Genomic DNA, 21,642 nt, shown 5'->3' with positions numbered 1-21,642 from the left:
TAGATTACATGATGGTACATAGATTTACTCTTATTAACATGGGGTATGAATGGACCACTCAGATCTTTAAGCTTCCCACAGAGTGTCTGCAAAATATAACTTTTTATCAAGGGTTAGGTAAGTGGATTAGAAAAGTAGTTCTGAGGCACAAAACTACTGTGCTGTCATAGTCTGCACAGTACCTGAGCCTAAGAATGACGATGAAGAAAGTGCTTAGCTGCTATTTTCAATTTAATCATCTCTGAAATAGGGGAAAAAATCCACTTATTCAGTTATTTGTTCATTACCCCTTTAACTAGCCATTCTTTATGAAATACCTATGATGCACCAAATACCCTCATTTCAGGGTGCTAGTAATGAGTAGAAGAGAAAAATACCTTCAGGCTCCAGCGCGTGGCACAGTGATGGCTGTTGATACTCTTTTTGTTGTACCTGCAAGGATTGTGGCCAGACTTTTAAATTCATGTTAATACACAACATGTCACTTCTATCCACTAACTGCAGTTCTGAGTACGACTTGCCTCACTAAGCTTGCTAGAGATTCCTTAGAAATAATAGACTATGGGGCTTTCATCCATGTGAAAATCCAGACCAGAACGTTAAAAATTAGTTTTTAAAAACTTTTTTTATTATTAAGGACAGGCCACTTACTTCTGATACTATCTTTTATTCTCTAAGTGCATGGGTGTGTTCTATACCCAACGCCATTCTCAGAAATGAATATAAGCTTAGATTTATTTTCATTGATTTAGAAACTGTGAAGCAAACCCAAAGGTTAATTGCTAGGAAAGGCAGGAGGATAAAAAAACAAGTTTGTGTGACTCTCTGCAGCCTTTTTTTTTAAACAGCCTTTTTTTGTTTTACTGTCTTCCTAACTAAGGAAGAAACCAGAGACAATGTCTTTTGCCACTTTAAATCTCCTCTGTGCATACCCATTTCTAATGCTAATTGCTCACCAGATGAGAATAGTTCTGTTCTGAGAGTCTTTTTATCTCCTTGTTTCATAAGCTAGTATCTTTGTTTAGCAGAGCAGAAGGTGTGAGGGAGGGTTTGCTGCTGAGAAATGGGTTGCTGGGAAAACTGGGTCTAAGTAAACAAAGCAACTTTGATGGTTTTGTTGTAAATAAGACCAGGAAGTAAAAACTGCAGGCTAACCTCATTTTCCTCTACCCCTGCAAATCGCTGCCACCTCCAACCTCAGAATGGCTACACACCTTTGCACCAGGCTGCCCAGCAGGGCCACACACACATCATCAATGTCCTGCTTCAACATGGAGCCAAGCCCAACGCCACCACCGCGGTAAGCCAGAGGCACATGCCCTGCCCCTCACTGTGCTCTGACCCTTCCTCCTTTCTGGCCCAAGGGGCCTCATATCTGAGCTCATATGTGCAACTTAAAAAAGCTTCTGGACTCTGGAAAACCCCTGATTTCTAGAAAAATCTTCCCAGAAGTCAGAGTGACTTCCCTAGGGAGGGACGCCACTTGGCCAAGCTCAGTTGGCTGCGCTCCCTTTGCTCTCCGGAGAACAGAACCCTGGGTTTGGGCGGATGGAACGTGCTCTGCCTGCAGCTGGTTCTCAGATGTGAGCAGGAATCACGCCCTCCCTCCCTGCTTTCTTAAGGGAGCAGCATTTCTGAGCTGCTGGCTCAGACAAAGCTCACTGGGATGTGGAGCAATTGAAATGTAAACTAAGTGGAGCAGTTAAACAAACCGGGATCCCAGGCAGCCTGAATCACTGGCTTGTGTTATTTTGCTGCAGCCTGAGCTCCCACACAACTGGAGCTAAATATGTCACTGGTTTCCCAGGGGTAACCTGCAGCAGATGGTCTGACCTCTGGTGGGAGTAAGTGTACCTGGTGCTCCTAAGAGTCTTTGGAGGCACCGTCTTCAATTCAGTACATACTTTGCTAGTCTCAGGACTTCGTAGATGTTTGACAACCTTAGGGTTAAAGCATCAAGTGCTTCTTATTAAAAAGAGCAAACAGACTCAAGCTTGTTGTGTTACCATGGTGACCTGGGCTATAGTCTAAAGAAGTTACGAAGACAGATTTAGATGTAATGGTAAAAACTAGTGATTTTCCTAAGCTGTGCCTGCTTTGGAAGGAAATGCTGGCTCATGCAGAGCTGCGGGTGAGCTCATTGGCCCACATCGCCATCCTCCGTCTCGGTTCTCACTCTCTTCTCTCTTTCACTCTCCCTTCAGAATGGTAACACCGCCTTGGCCATCGCGAAGCGGCTGGGCTACATCTCTGTGGTCGACACACTGAAGGTTGTGACTGAAGAGGTCACCACCACCACGACGGTGAGTACAAGGGACAAGTCAGCTGTTGTGACTTTCCAGCCACATACTTGGTCACTCTCAGTGTTTAGAGCACTCGGTGTGGCACTTCTTTTGCTAAATACATTGCAGAATATATACAGAAGTATGCAGAGCTAAATGCTTTACACAAGGAAAACAGGGCCGGGGCTTCTTGCAGTTGACATGACCTCATATAAAATGTGTGAATTCAGCATTACAAGATTCAGCACCTTTTTGTGACTTTCTCCTGGCTCCTCTGCCCTCTCAGTCTAGTATGGGACACCCTGGCTAATGGTAGCACACTCTCACCCTGCACCAAACCCCTTGATCTTAGCCTGCTTGGTCAACTCTACAGGGACCTGCAGCTCCTGACCCAGGCTGTGAATGCTGGGTCAAGCCACTGCCAGAGAGGTTGATTCATACAACCTCATTTGTCTTCTTATTTCAGATTGTTTTTTATTAAAAAGAAAGTTGCTCACGCTTACTAGGTAAACTGTCTGCATCATGAGACTGTATTTAAATTTCCCTCTTTGTTTTCACTACTTTAATACAATGATTGAGTCCTCAGGAGAGAACAGTGGTGCCCAGTGGCCTTTGCCAGAGAAATTTGGGAAGGGTGCAGACCCTGAGCTGTGGACTCCTGATGTTTCTTCGTTATTTGGCCTGAACAAAGCTGCCTGGAGGCTTCTGAAGAACCTGGAAATGCTGTGGCATTTGCATTGTTTGCTGATTTTCTCTTTAAGTAAGGATTCTAAGGGCAACTCTGTCTTTGTAAAGTAGAAAATTAGAACACCAGGAAAACAGGGATTCTATAGAGACAGTAAAAGCATAAATAAATAAAGAATTCTGAAGAAGGTTCTAGTAAATGCCCCAGGCTAGAAATGGTGCAGTGAGAATCTGAGAACACTTGGTTCTTTTGATAGATGGGAAGGAAAGAAGAGAATTGTGTTCTGTCTACTGACAGCAAGTTCCTCTTGATGTCCACTGAGGTAAATGAAAAATAGTTGGTTTACATGCAGTTTTAAATAGAGTGGACTATGATTTATTAATGAACTGCAGGATACAGGCTGGATAGATGGAAATGGGAGAGAACAGCACTGTTTGCATAAGTGGTATCTTAATACTTATAGCCAATATTTTTAATGATTTAAGGCATAGCTTATATAAATTATACAGAAGAAAACCAGTCTAAACACTTCCTATCACAGTATTTGTGGGTCATTATATGTAGCTGAATTTTTATGCTCAAGTTCTATTTCATTTAATTTTGTTAATTGACACATTGATACAAAAAGTTGTCCATATTTCTTAGGGCATCTTGTGATGTTTTGATACCCATATCTACTGTGTAAAGTTAAATTCAGGGTAAAAAATATCTGGCCCCTCACACATCTAGCATTTCTTTGTGGTGAAGATATCTAAAATTCTTTCTGTATGACTGAATCTTCCTTGTATTTTCTTGCTATATGATTTATTATAGGAGGATGCTGTTCATTTTCAGGACCTATACATATATACCACTTTATTTTGATTCCTTTAGAACAATGTGTGAATCACAAATAAATGAACTGTGACAAGATTAGCTAAACATACCTGTTGTTAGAAACCTTTTTTTCCCCCCATTTTTATTACTTCTGCCACACTTTGGAAATTATGTGTTTAATTTTGATACCGTACCACTAGATGGCAGGCATGTGTCTCTCTTGCTGTCTCAGACTTGCTTTTCTACATTTTATTAAATAATTGATTCTTTCATTATTAATTGGATATATGGTATGTGCTGGCTCTATGTGATGTGCTGAAGTGTCATCAGAGAGAAGAATGAGATTTATACTTTGCAAGGATGTAATTCTTCCTTTACATCAATACTAGAAAACTTACATATTCAGTTTCAAAGAGCACCCAGGTTTATAACTATTATTTGGAGCCAAAAGCTTTAACCATGAAGGTCTGTATGTTAAAAGCAGAGCCATTAGCTTTCTCCAGTTTGTCTCTCAACATTCTAATTACTGTCTCTAGGCAAGCTCTCAGACGTGTATAAAGAAGTCATCTCTCTTATCACACTTAGCTGTAGGGACACATGACAGTGCTTTTTTGCACTCTGTGTTTTATTTTATTCCTATTCTCTATATTTATTATTGTTATTATTCTCTATACTCTCTTTGAGTTTTAAGGTGAGAAAACATACTAAACGTAAAAGCATTTCAGCTAAGATAATAAGGAATCGTTGTCCATGTTAACTAAACAGGTCTTTATCCAGGTGGGTACATTTAGTGGTCATGTAGTTTGAGCTCTCTCTCTCTCTCTCTCTCTCTCTCTCTCTCTCTCTCTCTCTCTCTCTCTCTCCTTTAACCTGTACTTTCTCTAAATTGGCTTTGCATAGAATTATGAGTTTGTTTTCTTGTTTTCTGAGTTGAAATTTGAAGATAAGGAGTGGAAATAGGAATTTGGTTTTGTCTATTCTGGGGATCTTCTTACATCATACTTCCTTTCTTTAGGAAGAAAGTTTCAATAATTTTCCCCACATTTATTCTTTCTCACCTAATGTGTTGTTAATGGTATTAAAATAATAAATAATCGTTAGTGTTAAGTATATTCCAGCCTTGGAGGGCTGATCTAGGATTGAAATTTAGGTTGCTGGATTCCAAAGCACATGTTTCTAACTACTGTCACACTCCTGGTCTTGGTTGTGTTTCAAAGTAACTTCATAGCAGCTCTGTGAAAGAACTGCTTTTACTTAGTTTTCAATAAAGATCCCCAGTAAAACAGTGCCTTTTGTTGGCTTTTCTGGGAGCATTATATTCAATACAATTTTCTGAAGTCTATAGATTACTAAAAATAGTTTGGAACTGTTGACTCACAATAGCAAGCAACACGAGACAATGTAATAATGAGGTAAAATTAATAAAATTATAGTCGACGTTACTACCATTAAGTGTAACAGCTGAGTTAGAGCCGCATGCATGATGTGCTCTTTTCCCGTCTACCGGGGTTGTGTGATGTCCTCGTTGAGCAGCCTTGTGAGTTCTGAAGATAAAAGAAAGTCCCCTTTGCTTCTCTTCTCTCTAGAGTTCTTTGCCCCAAAGTATGAATAGGCCTTTGTGCAGCCAGCAGAGCAAGGCAGCAGTTTGTAAAGGAATCGTTGCTGCTGCAGGCATTTCTGAGACACTTTGGAATCGCGGTTTGTTTCTTTAACCTTTGCTTTTCTAACTTTACTCTGGGAAGCACAGCAGGGAAGATGAGACAGTTTGCCATTCTGCTGGGGACACAGTCACCCTGTGTTTGCCAGAACCCACATCGGGTGATAGAGACACGCTTCTGGCCAGTCTACTCAGGTAGTTTGCAAAATTGCTAGATGTGACTCCTCCCCTACCCCATGGTTACCTGTCATCACTTGTATTCATTATCTGTATGCAGTTATACTTTATGTTGCATATAATCATTAGTAAGTCTGGTATAAATGACTTAATAAATTACTAAAATAAAAATATTAGGCATTAATGATATTATTGTTTAAATAAGGAGAAATTTATCACAAGCAGTTAAGAAAATAGTCTTAAGTCCTAAATCTTATATACTAGTATCTGTTACAAAGAGAATCATAAAAGTGGCAATGCAATAAATTAATGGTATCTGGTGCTTATTGAGCCATCATTCTTGTACATATAGTATAAGTCCAAACTAGATGGCTACTTTGTTATTCTTACACAAATCACATCAAGAAGAGCATTATAGTATGCATGTATGTAGAATCTATAAAATATTTATAAATCCTATGTGCTTTCTTAAAGAGACATTATCTTGAGTTCAGAACCTTTCTAAACTTTTCACACATTTTTGTTCAACCTGTTACATGTGTTTCTGCCACACCTAATGTGGGGTAGCAGTTATCTTTGGTGACTCTTCTTCAGACAGAATTGGTAGAGTATGTGCTTAAGTTTTCATAAAAATATCATTCACATAGTATGTAACTTAATTAGGAAAGTTATGTTAACATGTATGATTGGTATGAGTATGTTTGCAAGCAAATACCAGCTCAGACTGCAGCTCCTGAGATGGTAGCCCATGGTGTGGGCATCAGGAAGTGACATGCTGGCCACAGCCATTGGCTGTGCCACATGGTTTAGTGACTGGGAGATAGGAAGGAAGTGGGGCCTTAAGGGGGATTTGCTAGGTGCTGGTCAATTGAGCACACTTTTTTATTCCAGGTATTATCTACCATTTATAAAATATTGTGTTATGGACCCATGGTTTGTTCTTTACATTTTCCCTATATTGTGATATCTTATAAAAAGTTATTATGTGATTTAATTGAATCCTATTAAACTTGTGCATAGTGTACTATGCATTTAAACTTTATAAGGTCATTTCTAATCTTGACCATAGCTCCTCAGATTCTATAGCAGAAGGAGATTCATGTGATTGTTTAATTATAGCTGTGTGTTTTCCACGTGTTTTTCAAACAGAGATGGGTAAAACCATGTTTATATTTCAGTAATCAAGTTTTCAAAGGATACTTTGTTTAAAAAGAAAATGTATATACTTGTCTTATTACATTATTCGTGAGTAGGAAGAGTTATTTGCCATCCATTAAACCAATAATTTACTGTCGGTCTCTAAAGGTTAACCACCATATCATATGCAAATACCTGCTGTATTTATTTACTGGGTTGTTTATCAAATGTTTTTGAGTACTGGGACAGAAAAATATCCATGAACAAGATGACCAGTGACCACTGTGTGCCCCTGTTCATCTTGCTTATAACAAGTTTGATAACTTTCAATGATCAAACTAAAGCAAATTGGTTATTCCCTATCTTACAAATTCAAGACTGTATATATATATATATATATATATATATATATATATATTCCCATCATCATTATCTGAAAATAGTCCAGGGAAGATAGCTCAGTGGTACAGCATCTGCCTGGCAAACCCAAGGTCCTGAGTTTGACTCCTGGCACACAAAAATGATCAGTATCTGAAAATAGACATTGCTGCCAGGCAATGGTTTAAGAAGTATGTCCACAGTGATTTTCAAATGCAGCATCATCCTCTTGGGGAAATATTACCGTGAAGGGCAAACACTATGGAATATTTGTGCGAGAAAGTGGACTTACTGTGTAATCAAATACAGTAGACTTGTATCCACATTTCTGAGTCATTTTATGTGCCTCTAGGCACTCATCTATAAAGTTTCCAAACAGTTTAAAAAGATGTTGTAGTGGCACTGTCTCTGTCTTATATTTTAAGTTAAAGTCATTTTCCACCACTTGTGCACGGAAATGAGTCTCAAACTGAGTGGTACAAGAGACTCACTGAGGAATTTCAAAGTAAAACTCATGCTAGGCATAGTGATACATACCTATAATTCCAGCACTTGGGAAGCTGAGGCAGGAGGATTGCCATGACTTTGAGGCCAACCTAGCTTTCATAGTGAGTTCAGGGTCTGCCTACGATACATCGTGAAACCCTGTTGCAAAAACCAAAAATATCAATCGATGGACTCAGACCTTGGAGCTTATGATTCAGCTGATCTGTGATGGGATCCCCAAAAAAGTATTTTTAAAATTCCTTCAGTAATTTTAATATGCAGCTAGAGTTGAGTACCATTAATATAGAATGTAAATTGTAACTTGAATTAAGCATATAAAGTCAAATTTACAGTATTAAAATAAAAACAAATGCTATATTGTAATATTTTTCTTTTACACTACTGGGAATTGAACTGAGGCCTTTACGATGAACTATGTCTAGACCATTACCTCTTTTTCATTTTTTAAAATTTTGAGACAAGTTCTCACTAAGTCAAGCTTGGCTTGAACTGGCAATGCTCCTGCCTCAGCCGCCTAGAATTCTGGGATTACAGACATGGTCTACCACACCTGGCTTGTAATGGTCTTTTTAGGTTCATTAATTCAGTAAATATTTATCCACCATCTAGTCTTCTCCAGATCTTTAGACTGTCCAGCATTTAGTTTACTTTCTGTGAATGTATCACTCTGAAATTAACCCTCATAAGAACACACAGGTGACTTAAATTTGTTACCCTGGGCTTCTGTTGTACCTTCAGCTGGATGCCATAAGACTTTCTTTCTTTCTTTCTTTTTTTTTTTTTTTTTCGGAACCAGGGATTGAACTCAGGCCCTTGAGCTTGCCAGGCAAGCATTTATTCTACTGAACCATCTCCCCAGCCCCTCCATAAGACTTTCTAAGAAAATCTATTGAATCATTTAATGGAATTTAAATGTATTTTTTGATTAATTTTGTGCCACCAGCTTTTTAGTCTATATTTGAGAAACACAAATTGAGTTTCAGGTTCTTTGTTTCATGAGTCCTGCTCCTGTGCAGGAGGCAGACAGATAGGTGAGGCCTGAGGCATTGCGTGTGTGCTCTAGGAGCGTGGAGCAGCAGATGGGCAGTTAGAGGAGATCGCTGAGGGGAAGGGAGTGGTCACGGCGATGTTTCTCCAAGGTTGATGCAGCTAAGATGAGCCAAGAGAGAACATGAAGTGAAAGAATGTGTGGACCAGCTCTGAGGCTTTTGGGAGCATCTCTGCGGGTGATGCGAGCCATCCAACGTGGGTGCAGCCTGAAGTGAGAGGTGGGACACCCTGCTTGTCCCTCTTTGCTGTGTCACAAGAGAACTCCTTTATTTAGTTCTGTGTTGAAGAAAGTGGAAAACTACCAAAAAGTATATGCAGTATTTAATTCTCTTAATACTAATTCTCTTAACACTCACATATTATACATGTGTATGTTTACAACTATGCTGTTTCACTAGATCATCCATTGTATTTCCTTGAGTACACTCAAAGTTCTCTACAGCTTTGAAAAGAAAAGAATTGGTTGAAGGGCCACGATAGTCTTCTAAGCAAGTTTCAAGCACCATGTAACAAAGCTTAAAAATCTAAGCTAGTTCTTTTTTTTTCTAGTTCTTTTCTTTCTTTCTTTCTTTCTTTCTTTCTTTCTTTCTTTCTTTTTTTTTTTTTTATGTCTGTGGTACAGGGTCCCACTGTGCAGCTTGGACTCATAGTCATCCTCCTGTTTTCAGCCTCCCCAGTGCTGGGATTACAGGCATGCACCATCACGCCAGTGCTGGTGGCCACCTCAGCATGCCTGGGGGTGAGGCCAGCACAGCATGTGGTGCCAGGGATCAAATCCCAGTCCCTGCACTTGCCTAAGCAGGTGCTTAGTCTACTGAGCTATCTCGCTGGCTCTAAGCTACTTTATATTGTCCTTCGATTCTTTAGTTGAAGATTTTAATTTTATGGTAAGGAATTAGCCTTCTAAGTTCCCATAACTGCGGAATGATGTATTTAGTACATTTTCAAAACAGAAACTATAGAAACAAGAATCTGAGTCTCAGCAGTCTTTCAGTGAAATATATATGTAACTCATTAGATTTAGGTGTCTTATCTTTTTAATTCAGAACTTGTGTTTTTTTAATTAAAATTGGCAAAAATAGTCCACGTACATTACATACTGCATAGTGTTTGTACACGATGGAATGAGCAAGTCTCGCTAATTAATATAATATCCCCACCCCATCATGTTCTCTGTTCTGTGTGTGCCTGCGCACATATACCGTACCTTAGTGTTTGGGGCACTTGGGGTCTTGAACTGAGTCCTCCTGCTGACGTGAACATCTGTAACCACTGAGCACAGCTCCCTGCTCCCTGGGCCATCTTGGCCCCTGGTGGACACATCCTCTCTTCTTCTCTGAGTGGGACACTTTGGCTTCTGTGTATTGATGAGGTCGCGTGGTGTTCATCTGCTTATGCCTGATTTCCTTTTTAAAAACTAGCTGTGGTATCTGGAAACCAGCATGACTGGTGTGAAGTGGGCCGTCACCATGTTTCATGAGTGAATAAGTGAATAAAAAGTACAGAGCCCTTTCATGTTTAAGAGGAATTTAACTTTGTTGGTTTTTTATTATTTATTTATTTATTATTTATTTATTTGTGGAACCGGGGATTGAACTCGGGCCCTTATGCTTGCCAGGGAAGTGCTTATTCTACTGAGCTATCTCCTCAGCCCCCAGGAATTTAACTTTGGACTATAATAAAATAAGCGATGTCACTCCATACTTAATGAACGCTAGCTTATGCCAGTACAGCTGTTAGAACTCTTGAGTATATTATTTCACTAACTTTTATTACCATTTTAAAACACTACTTTTCATGTCCTCTGATACTGGGGATCGAACTCTTAGCTTTTACGCTGAGCTACATCCCTGTCCCCTCTTTAAATTTTTTATTTTGAGATGGGATTTCACAAAGCTGCCCAGGCTGGGTTTGAATTTGTAATCTTCCTGCCTCAGTCTCCCAGAGTTTTGGGAGTGAGGTGTGCACCAAGATGCCAGCTAGGAAATGTTTCTTACCCTTCTTTCATAGATAAGGAAATCGAGACACAGGGGTATGAGGGGCTTGGAAAGTCCTCATAGCTGATATGTAATGAAACTAGACTCTTAACCTTACACTGCACATCACGAATGCAGTCAGTGGATTGGGGTACCCTGGGGTGCTACTGTGGAAGGCATGTAAGCAACACAGCAAAATGTTAACCCAGTGTATCTATAAAGGCAATCAATTGCCTCCTGTTGATCCTCTAACTCAAGTAAAGAAGTGCTCCATTGTCTGCAATTTATGACTCACATTGATTACAGCTTCTTTTCCAGTGGCTTTGCTTTTAATAAATTGCATAGGTTCATTGCTTCTTTTTAAAGCTTCTCTGGAAAAATCACTTAGTTCATCTTAGGGGAGGCTTGAAAACAATCTACTTTCTCAATGTGACATTATCAATGCCATTACTAAAGACTGTTTTTCAAATGGGAACTCAGGGTAATGATCCTCTTCTTGTTCAGCTTGAGTCAAGGATCATTCATCTCAAGGAAGAACAAATGAGTTTCAGGAGAGAGAAAAGTTTTTGTAGACATGCCAGTCTACAGTGGGTTGCCCGGGGCCTGAGAGCTTACCACCACTCTACGATGGCCACTTCTGTGATTCTTTTAATCTTTTAATGATTTTTCTTTCCAGACTATCACGGAAAAACACAAGCTGAATGTTCCTGAGACGATGACGGAGGTCCTTGATGTTTCTGATGAAGAGGGTAAGATCAGATTCCGTCTTCTCTAACAACCATTCTATTATTGCACAAGAGCAAATTGTCCTTATTTTCAGGACCAAACTGCTTCTGTGCATGACAGCACCTCAGCACTGGAAGTCCTTTTGTCACTTTTGTTTCAATATATTTACTTTGCCATTGTTTAGGGTAACCTTTCATAAATCGGCTTTTTTTCTGTTATCATTAATGTTTTTTTAATTAATAGGTCTGGAAAAGAGGAAAGAAACCAGAAACGGGTCATATGATAAACTATTTACTTGGTAATGAAATTATGTTTTAATGTATAGTTTGATTATGTGCAACGAGGTTTGGTTTTGGTGCTGGGATCAAATCCAAGGCTTCAAGCACGCTGAGATAATGCCCTACTGCTAGGGGCAAATGTACTGCCACAGAGCTATTATCTCTAGCTTTCAAAATAATTTTTATTCAAATGCCTTAAGACTTTAAGATTTTCTTCAGCAGTGCCAGATTAAGAAATTTCTACTTTCTTTTTAAAAAAAAAATAATTTTATTAAGAAACAAATAGCAATGAGACAGTTTCAAAACTGATTACTGAGCCAGGAAGATGGCTCAGTGGAATAAGCGCTTCCCTGGCAAGCGCAAGGGCCTGAGTTCAATCCTCGGTTCTGTCCAAAAAACCCCCCAAAAAACAAAAACAAAAACAAAAAACAGAAAAAACCTGATTACTAGCATTTTTAATAATTAATACATTGCATATTGTTGTCTTAGTGGTTATTCATTGTACAAGATGCAGACATGATATTCTGTCCACAAACACTATTAGAACAAATCTCTCTATTCACTGAATTAAGAGAATGCAGCTGTACCTCTATCCTAACTATTTTGAGTATACAGATACAAAATGCTCATTCATTTGTATCCCCCATTTTTGATTAGTTTTGTTAAGAAGGGCATTCATTGTCATTTAAATATTGTAGGTGCATGAATTCAGCAAAAATTCCAATATTCCAATATAGTCTAATAGTTCATAATAGTAGTGGGTTTTCCGTAAGACTGGCAACATCAGAAGTTGTTGACTTGAGCCTTTTACAGCTCAGCATATTAATATGGCTTTACTTCTTATACTTTGTTTTTATACTTTTCTGTTGGATGGTTTAGACCAAGATAAAGCAAGACCTATATAATAAGAAATGTAACTTTTGTATCTGCCAAGGTCAGTCAAATTCCCTCAGGATTTATCCTGAAACCCTGTACTGCAGTTTGTAGATCCTTTGTCAGTGTCAGCCATGTGGATGAGTCACGGCCATTGCTTGACCAGTTTGCACTCTGTGAAAGCCTGAGAGAATGTTTTCTCTGCATGTGACTCTCTTTAGGCACACTCTACATCACTGATCACTTTCATCTGTGGCCCCATAATCTTGGTCAGAAAATTTGGACCACAACTGAGTTACATGATGTTACAGTACAGGATCTCCTATGTCCTGAGTCCTCACTGACCTTGAAAGGCTAGGGCCAAAGTATTGGCTGTCCTTGCAGCCCTAGAAATCTCTACTTTCTGATTGGATTTAATGTACAGGATGTGTATTAAATCCAAAGGAAAAGAGCCTTAGAGAAAACTTTAAAAATAGCAAGTAACAAATGGTACAGTTTCCATGGGTGAAGTAGGATTTAAAAATGGTGTGTTTAAAGTTTTTAATAATTTATTACAGCAAACAATACATTGCCATTATTCCCTCTCAAATTATTCCCTGCCATTTTGAATACACTTGTCCCATAATTCTTGCCAATTTCTGAGGAAGTTCTGGAAGTCCCTTTAAGACTCTCTTTAGTTGCATTGTTGTGGCTGTCTCAGTTATACTGAATGGATTCAAATCCTTTACTTTCATGCTTAATTTGACTTTGGGGAGGAGCTAGAAGTTGGCCAGTGCCAGACCTGGCAAACAAGGTGGCTGAGAACACTCTTTATGAACCTGTCTTTTTCCTTGAATGGCAGCAGCAGTAGTCACTGAGTTTTAGATAGCATTTTACACAAGTGGAGAGAATAACTTGATAACTGTGTTCAAGACATGGAGCAGGATTGGAGATGATTAGTGGCAATTATGTTTTGCTGTAATAAATTTTTACAATTTAAATATTCATCGTATATTTTGATTTCCCCTTATTGGTAAGCAGTTCCTTAAGTTAAAAAGATGTAGCCTGTAATTTAAGAATGGATTAAAAAAATTACCTAATGCTGTGGTTTTTGAAGTCTGGAGAAGGCTACTTTTTTAACTGAGCTACCTGGGCCCAGGCATGAGGCACTGCACTAGGGCTGGAGATGGGGCCTTCTGCTTCAGTTAAAGTAGTTGACTTTTCCTTTTTTATATTTTGAATTTCCATGCGACATTCCGTTTGGATTAAAAAAAAGTTACTAAAAAAAAGCAACATATAAGTTTCTATCAATGTTAAATATACACAATTAAAATTTATTATCATATGTATATAGAAAATGTGTATGTTTAAAAAATCATCACAGAGGATGGCACTAGATCTAATACTAATTGCTTTTTTATGGAGAAATAGTAAAAACAATCATTTTAGCTTCTTTAACATAAAATCCTAAGATAAACCTTTACATTGAGATGTCCTTATTTGAAACTAATTTGTTATATCACCAATGGTAGTAGGATTCAGTTGTCTAAGCTTGTACAAGAGTTTATGAAAATGTTGAAACAATGTATTATCAGGAGTAAACTAAAAAATATTGCTCAAGCCAGCAGTTCCAAGTATGTATTGTAAGTTTGAGTTCTGTCCTAATATTTGCCAACTGTGTTCAGCATCCATGGATGCACATATTTTGTTGTGTGGGATCATCATTCTCATCTTCACTTGTATGTTGAACAGCTTTTAAACATTTTGGTGATCACTTTATTGATGAGGAAGTACTTAGCGATTCAGGTACCATTAAAGGAACTTGTTGGAGTGACAACTTTTCTTTGCTTTTAAATTTCATCTGCATAGAAATAGCTTGCTTAATATTTAAATCTGTGTGCCTGCTACTAATGTGTCTTTTGAAATGGTGTGCGCAATATGAGTGGGATTGTATGTGTAGACATTTGAATTTGTGAATGTGTTAAAATCATAAATTGTCTATGTTAATGATTTTGCAATTATAATTAAGACTTATTAACATAAGTTAATTTAACAGATGAACATTGTATCAAAATTTTCCCAAAACTAGTATCTTTCTGTAGAATACAAATTTAGAGGAAAAATACAGTGCTTTGCTAATTTGACACTGAGCTAGCCTGAGCATGTCAATAACTAAGTTGTTAGTTACTAATTAAGCGACTAAGATTGCTTCAGTTCATACTGTCCTTCTGTGATGAAGGCACAGCTTAGATGTCATAAAAATATATTAACTTAAAATCATGCATGTTAATCACATCTCTGTAATTCCAGAGGTCTTATCTCTTAAGCACACATGTTTGATAGCTAGATAGAACAAATGTATATATTTGTTATAATGTGAATTTTAAAGATAGTTAGGAGAAGACAAATTAATCTTTGAAATTATTGAGGGTAAATTTGACATTTAGGGAAAAATTATCATAAATGTTTCTATATAGTAAAAAGTTTTTAAAGTACATGTGGTATCACTTGAAGGTAAATATATTACATTAAAATCTAAATTTAGGGTCTGGGGAGATGGCTCAGTAGAATAAGTATTTCCCTGGCAAGTGTAAGGGTCTGAGTTCAATCCCCGGTTCAGCCAAAAAATAAAATAAATAAAATCTAAATTTATAAATCAGATAAATTAGTGACTATATGCCTTAAAATAGCTATTTATAAAATAACTGTTAAGAAAGTCAATTAGGTAATGCATTTAAGGCATTTATTATTTGATTTATAGAAATTCCATTTATATGAATCAGCCTTTTCAACCTTCCTATTGTGTAAAATGAGATATTATGTAATCTTTAACTAAAACTGTTACATGTTAAAAAAAAATACAAGTAATAAGAACAGTCAATTCAAGAAGAATATTGGCTAGTGATCAAGAATATCTCTTCTGGGCTGGGGAGATAGCTCAGTGATCTAAGTGCCTGACTGGCAATTGCAACAACCTGAGTTCAATCCCCAGTATCGCATGCCATACCAGCCCCACGCCAAGCTGGCCACTGAAACCAGGCATGGTGGTGCACACTTGTAATCCCAGTGGTGGGGAGGCTGAGACAGGAGGATCACTACAAGTCTGAGCTGTGCAGCGAGATCCTCTACCAAAGCGATAGATAGATAGATAGATAGATAGGTATTTTTTAAAAAGAATACATCTTCTGGTAAGAGAAATCTGACATTTTTAGAAATAGCCAAAATTTAATAACATTTTTTCCTAACAGACAATTGAATTTGAGTAATTTTTATATAAAGGATATTTTCAGTTTTCCACAGTAACTTTGTGTGTGTGTGTGTGTTTTAGGGAGGGGTGTTCAGGGTCTCACTTCTAGATCGTACTCGTAGTGACCCACCTGTTTACAGCCTCCCAAAAGCTGGGATTACAGACGTGTGCCACCGCACCCAGTCTCAGTCACTGTCTCAGCGCACCCCAGTGGTGGGGCTGGCGGGCCCGGCAGGCCTGGGGATCAAACCCCCAGCCCCTGTACCTGCTTGCAGAAGTTTCAATCTGCTAAGATATTTGGTCCCAAAGTAACTTTTTCATGCAAAGAATTAGTATATTGCCAGTCTTCTAATATTTGGTTCATTTAAAATATTTTCATGGAACCTGCCTTCACTGTGTGAACATTATGTAGCCACTGTGTTTGGAAGGCATAACCCAATTCCTGCTTTCTCTATCCAACCTACTGTTTTAACAGTAGTACCAATGCATTGAAATGTAAGCGTACCCAGTAAAATATAGACTAACTGGTTACACATTAAAGCAATTAGTATTATCCTGCCGTGAAGCTAATCAGCAATTAATCAATGTGACTTTATTATGTAGAAAGCTCCATAACTGGTACCACGCAGGATCACACATACATATGAAGGATGCCTTTGAGAAACACAGATAAGGTGAAAATGTATAAAATATTTATTTTTGGGCACCATGGCATCAGTTCTTTCTATCTTCTTGGTGAGATCAGGAGATAAGAACCTAGAAGTGGCCCATGGACTCACTGAGAGATGAGACATTAGTAAGAGGATGACCCAGGTTTTAGGAGGTAAAGAGGGAACAGTGTGAAGCCCAATATAGGAAAATACTAGAGAGACACAGTGTGGCAAAATCATCCAGGTATTTGGTTTGATGTGCAAAAGCACGTGGTAAGTGTTGGCGGTGCTGGTGGTGGAGATACAGCTTAGCGGTGCAGCGTCTGCCTGGCTAGCATGAGGTCCTGATTTCAATTTCTGCTAAACCCTCCCCCCCAAAAAAAAAAAAATCCTTCATAGCAATCAGCAGTAGAGTGTTTGAATTCTTAGCTGAATAGCCTGAGAAAATTTAGGCTACCATAACATTTCAATGGATGATTAAAACAATGAAACTTGTTTTTACAAAGAGTAATCCAGCAGTGGTGTACAGAAGGAGTGTGGGGGGAAGAGGGTGGAAGGAAGCAGATATCTCAAGGAGGAGAAAACATTTACTGAATGTCTGCAGTGCCAGGTGCATTGTCTCGATTGGTGCCCAGAGTGTCCCTGTGACACCTGCTGTGGATTCATCCCCCATTTGTTTTCAAGTGAGGAAAGGCTTTTCTAAGGAAAGCTCAGGTGCGGCCCTCTAGGAGGCAATTCAAATATAGACATGAGGTTTGCGGAAAGGTCTGCAATGGATGCAGATTTGTATATAGACAGTATCTAAGGAGTTCCAAAATCTTAATTATGCATGATAATACAGGACAGTGAAAAAGGGTCAGATGGAAATACCAGCACTCAGTGGAGTGGAGATTGAGCAAAATGACTCAAAGAAGTAGGGTTATGTCAGAGGAATTAAGGAGACTTGGATTTCAAAGCAAGTGTCACTTTTAGCCTCTCGTTGATTATTAAAATTAGCAAGCATCTTTAATAGCCTCTACTATGAAAGGGAGAAGCCTCAGAATGTGAAATAAAGAAGGTCTAACCATTGGGGGAAGAAATTACTGTCTTTCAAAGATGATAGTAAAGTGATCTTTTATCTGTGGAAAGGAAAAGACTCCACAGATCTTTAAGAGAAGAGGGCAGGTACAGACCAGGTATCTGAGAGGATAAGAGGTGAGGGGTAAGGATTTAGTGACAACGATGGACCAGCAGAAATTACTTCACCTTCCAAAGGAGGTAAGAGTCAGCCAGGTGTTGTAATCATACCTGCAATCCCAGCATTACCGAGGCTGAGGATTGCTGGGAGTTTGAGGCCAGCCTGTGCTATATATGAGACCTTGACTCAAAAAAAGAAAAAGAAAAATGAAAAAGCAATCATTTGTCTTATTTTGGGGGGTACATCATGTCTTATTTTTTTGGGGGTACATTAAATCTTGTAAAGCTTTGAGTTGTACAAAGAATTTCCAAAGAACAAAAAAAGAATTTCCTAGCTGTTGGCCAACTTGGATAAATGTCTTCCCAAACTTTTTTTTTTTTTACTTTGAACTCATTTTTATACATTCTACTCTCCATCTCTCATTGCTAGATTTTAATACTGAATAATATACCTTATATGTATACATAGTGGAGATATATTTTGTAGAACACCAGCAACATCAGACACCAGACAGTTCTCTTCAGCTAATGATAATATTAGATTAATGTTTGGATGCTGCTTCCAGCATTAGGAATTTTACTTCTTTGGGCCATTTCTCTCTGAGACTTAATCAAGTCATCAAGAAATATACCTAAAGACCACCATAATTGTCTCTCAAACTCTGAAGCCTCACTTATAATAACACTGAACATAATAGCTCTGTTAGAAAGCATCTTAACAAAACCATCACAATGCAAAGAATGAAGGAGAATACAAAGGTCATCCACAGTCTTGTGAACTCATATCATCAGAGGTTTTAAATCATGCCTTGACTTGTTACCAAGTGGGCAAAAATTGATCTAGTTGGTTAAAATATACTTTGCAAATGATTTCCTTCCTATAGACTATAAAGATTCTAAACAGATGGAGCTGGGGAGATGGCTCAGTAGAATAAGTGCTTCCCTGGCAAGTGCAAGGGCCTGAGTTCAATCCCTGGTTCCACCAAAAGAAAAAAGATTCTCTACACATAAGACTGGAGTCCAGGATCATGAGGTTTGCTTGCACATTCTGCAAGATACAACTACAAGGGTGTGCTTTGTTCCTTCAGATTAGACCTTCTTCTGTGAAGCAGGCTGAAATGTGGAAGCAAACTGACGTGGAGGAGGGGCTGGAAACTCTGATTTGGGCATCACTGGACATTGGTGTCAGAAATGAAAGCTGAACTATATCAGATTCTTGTGGTAGGGTAGTAGCTCAGGGGAGGAGGAAAAATGAGAGAGACAAGGATACTTTTGTTGTTAAATAATCTTTTTAACTTTTTGCACAAGAGATCCATAACATAGAGTCTGTATTAGATGACAAATTCTGTATTCAACCATTCCTATTACTTTTTCACAAGTAGTCATAGGCTAATCTTCCCATATAATGCTAACTTTAACTCTCTGAAAAATAGTATAGGATTATTCCCAAATCAGACTATACCTGTGTTTTGGTATAGCTGCCCTTGGAATTCATCTTAGAATTTTTTTTTCTCTTCATCCTAGTGCTCTTTCCCTGATGCATACATTTGATTAATCTTATAAAATATTATAATTTCATTTAAAGACCTCATAGCAGTAGATTTTTTTTTAGCATATTGCCCCTGTATGAGTAGCTTATTTCTGAAGAAAATAAAACATAGTAAAAAAACCATTAAAAACAACATATAACTTCACTAAACAAAATGATAGAAATTCAACAATGGCTGCTATATTGCATATTGTTGTCTTCAAATTAATTGTTCAGATTACCAGACATAAGCATGTAAAATTGGTCAAAAATTAAAAAGGAGAGAGGGTAAAAAAAGTTAAGCATTAACTGCCCTTTTCATTAGACCAGCAGAAATCATCAGTACAATAACCAATCTATCCTGTGTCTATACATATATGTATAAGACTATTGCAACTACACAAAGAAATCAAGTAGCCCACACACTGGACTAATTATTCAGTTAAACAATATAAGCTATTAACCAACTCTCAGGATAAAAATACAGTGAATAAAATGAATTAACAACTCTTAAAACAGTTCGAGTGGTTATTTCTTCTTTATGTACGCAGAAGGTGGATCTGGTTTGGTCTAAGTCCTAGCACTCAGCAAACATCTGTGTGTGTCCTGTGTCTCCTGGTGTGCTGTGTTCCACTGACAAGGCTGCTTGCTAATGCATTTCACAATTCAAATATACTTTGTAGCCGATGCTGCGTTCAACAAATAACTTTTTCCATCTTCTGATTCTTTGAAGGGGATGACACAATGACAGGTGATGGGGGAGAATACCTTAGACCCGAGGATCTCAAGGAACTGGGCGATGACTCACTACCCAGCAGTCAGTTCTTGGATGGAATGAATTATCTGCGGTATAGCTTGGAGGGAGGACGATCCGACAGGTATTCATGGAAAGCTTATACTCAATGTCTTTCAGAAATATATGCAATATCTTTTTATGATTGTTAAAAAAAGTAGACACAATTATTGAGCACTTAATGAGCACCTCACCACTTTGGGGAATTAGCATGTTATCTTATTTAGTTGTGTGATGACTGAGAAATACCCACTTTCTAGAATAGGAACCTGAAACCTGGAGAGATTAAACAATTTAGTAAAATTAAACAACCACTCAGAAATAGATGGATGATAAATAAGAGCTCTCAACCTCTGAATGTGATGTGTCTGATCATCTGTCTCATTTTTTTATAAGCAAATTCAAAAGGCAGTTTTGCCTTGTTTATGTTCTTGACACTTTTAATCTCCCTTTTTTTCATTAGTGACATAATTTCTATGAACAAAGCTATATTATGAAGAGTAATTAAAATCAAACAAATTTAAAAGAAAACTGTACTTGGAATTGGCTTTTCATTAACAAAAAAGCTTTGATACAGAAATAATCTGGGCAAAATCAGGATGAGCCCTGTTGGTATAGCAGGTCCAGGGAGGTTTATATAATATTGTAAAGGATCGGGGCTGGAGAGATGGCTCAGTGGTCTAAAGCACCTACTTAGAACAAGCTTAGCAAAAGCATCAGGGACCGCGGTTCAATCCCCCAGCACCACATGCCAGCCAGCCCGCCCCCTGGTGGGCTGAGCTGGCCTCTCTCTCTCTCTCTCTCTCTCTCTCTCTCTCTCTCTCTCTCTCTCTCTCTCAAATAAATAAATAAAATTTAAAAAAAAATAATAATAATATTGTAAAGGATCAATTTAGGTCGAGCATATGCCTGTCCAGGTAGTGGAATATCTGTTGCTATTCAGAACTCTCACATTTATAGTTTCTAAGTTGGCTGTATTATAAACTACTTTATGAATTTTCTGCATATTTATAATCTAAGAGTCATTAATTTTAAATGGATAATTGATTTATAAAACAAGCTTTTCTTGGAATTTTTCTCTTGAGCACCAACTGTGCTCTTTTAAAAAACAATCCAGTGTGGATTTAAGTGTGTTTAGTGCCAGGCTTTGTGGTAAGTACAGGACACAACAGCATGACATGAATTAGCTTGCTGACTTCATAGGCAAGGTGGCTGCAGAGTGCCGATGGACCCTGAGGCTGGAGCTTCAAGGAGGAGAGGAAGCCAGATCCAGACTAGTGATGAGCAATGATGGCAGGGAAAGGAGGAGGCTGTGAGCAAAGGCTCACTGTACGTGAAAGAAGCAGAAGAGGCAAGCATTGCCCGAGTATACATGCAAAGGAGGACAAGTCGTATTTGTGTAATAGAGCATTCCCACTGTCATGATCCAAAGGATGAGTTTTAGAGGAGAGATGTTAAAGGGCATTAGCCACTCAGAGGCTACTGCAGTTGTCTTAGCTGTGATTGTTATCAGAGGCCTTCAACCCTAACCTTGATGGCAGGCATGGAGAGAAATTTTGCAACGAAAACTTTCAGGCATACGTAGAAGATGAAATCAACCAGATTTGGTGATGGGTTTTATGAGGTGGTTGAAGAAGAAGAAAGTTAAGTTGACTGCTTGGCCTCAGTGGCTTAAATGGTGGTCCTTGGAATCAGAATATAGAAGGCAGAGTGCCCCGCCCTCCAGA

The 21,642-nt window shown here is 38.3% G+C and overlaps 1 protein-coding gene across 35 annotated transcripts in view; it reads left to right on the top strand.

Annotated features, from left to right (window-relative positions):
• Ank2 (ankyrin 2) overlaps positions 1 to 21,642 on the top strand; it is a 370,586-nt gene that overhangs the window by 277,170 nt on the left and 71,774 nt on the right. For 31 of the 35 annotated variants that reach the window (XM_004626671.2, XM_023710116.1, XM_023710124.1 and 28 more), the window contains 4 exons: positions 1,202 to 1,300; positions 2,205 to 2,303; positions 11,342 to 11,414; positions 19,856 to 20,000. In XM_004626671.2, the coding sequence (XP_004626728.1) occupies positions 1,202 to 1,300; positions 2,205 to 2,303; positions 11,342 to 11,414; positions 19,856 to 20,000 (416 nt within the window). Of the gene's footprint in view, positions 1 to 1,201; positions 1,301 to 2,204; positions 2,304 to 11,341; positions 11,415 to 14,273; positions 14,328 to 19,855; positions 20,001 to 21,642 lie in introns of all 35 variants that reach the window. The other 4 variants (XM_023710094.1, XM_023710095.1, XM_023710096.1 and 1 more) reach the window with 1 other exon arrangement.

Source organism: Octodon degus, unplaced genomic scaffold, assembly GCF_000260255.1.
Source record: "Octodon degus isolate 3935 unplaced genomic scaffold, OctDeg1.0 scaffold00016, whole genome shotgun sequence".
In the NCBI taxonomy this organism is placed as follows: Eukaryota; Metazoa; Chordata; class Mammalia; order Rodentia; family Octodontidae; genus Octodon; species Octodon degus.
This window is presented reverse-complemented; position numbering and strand designations above follow the sequence as displayed.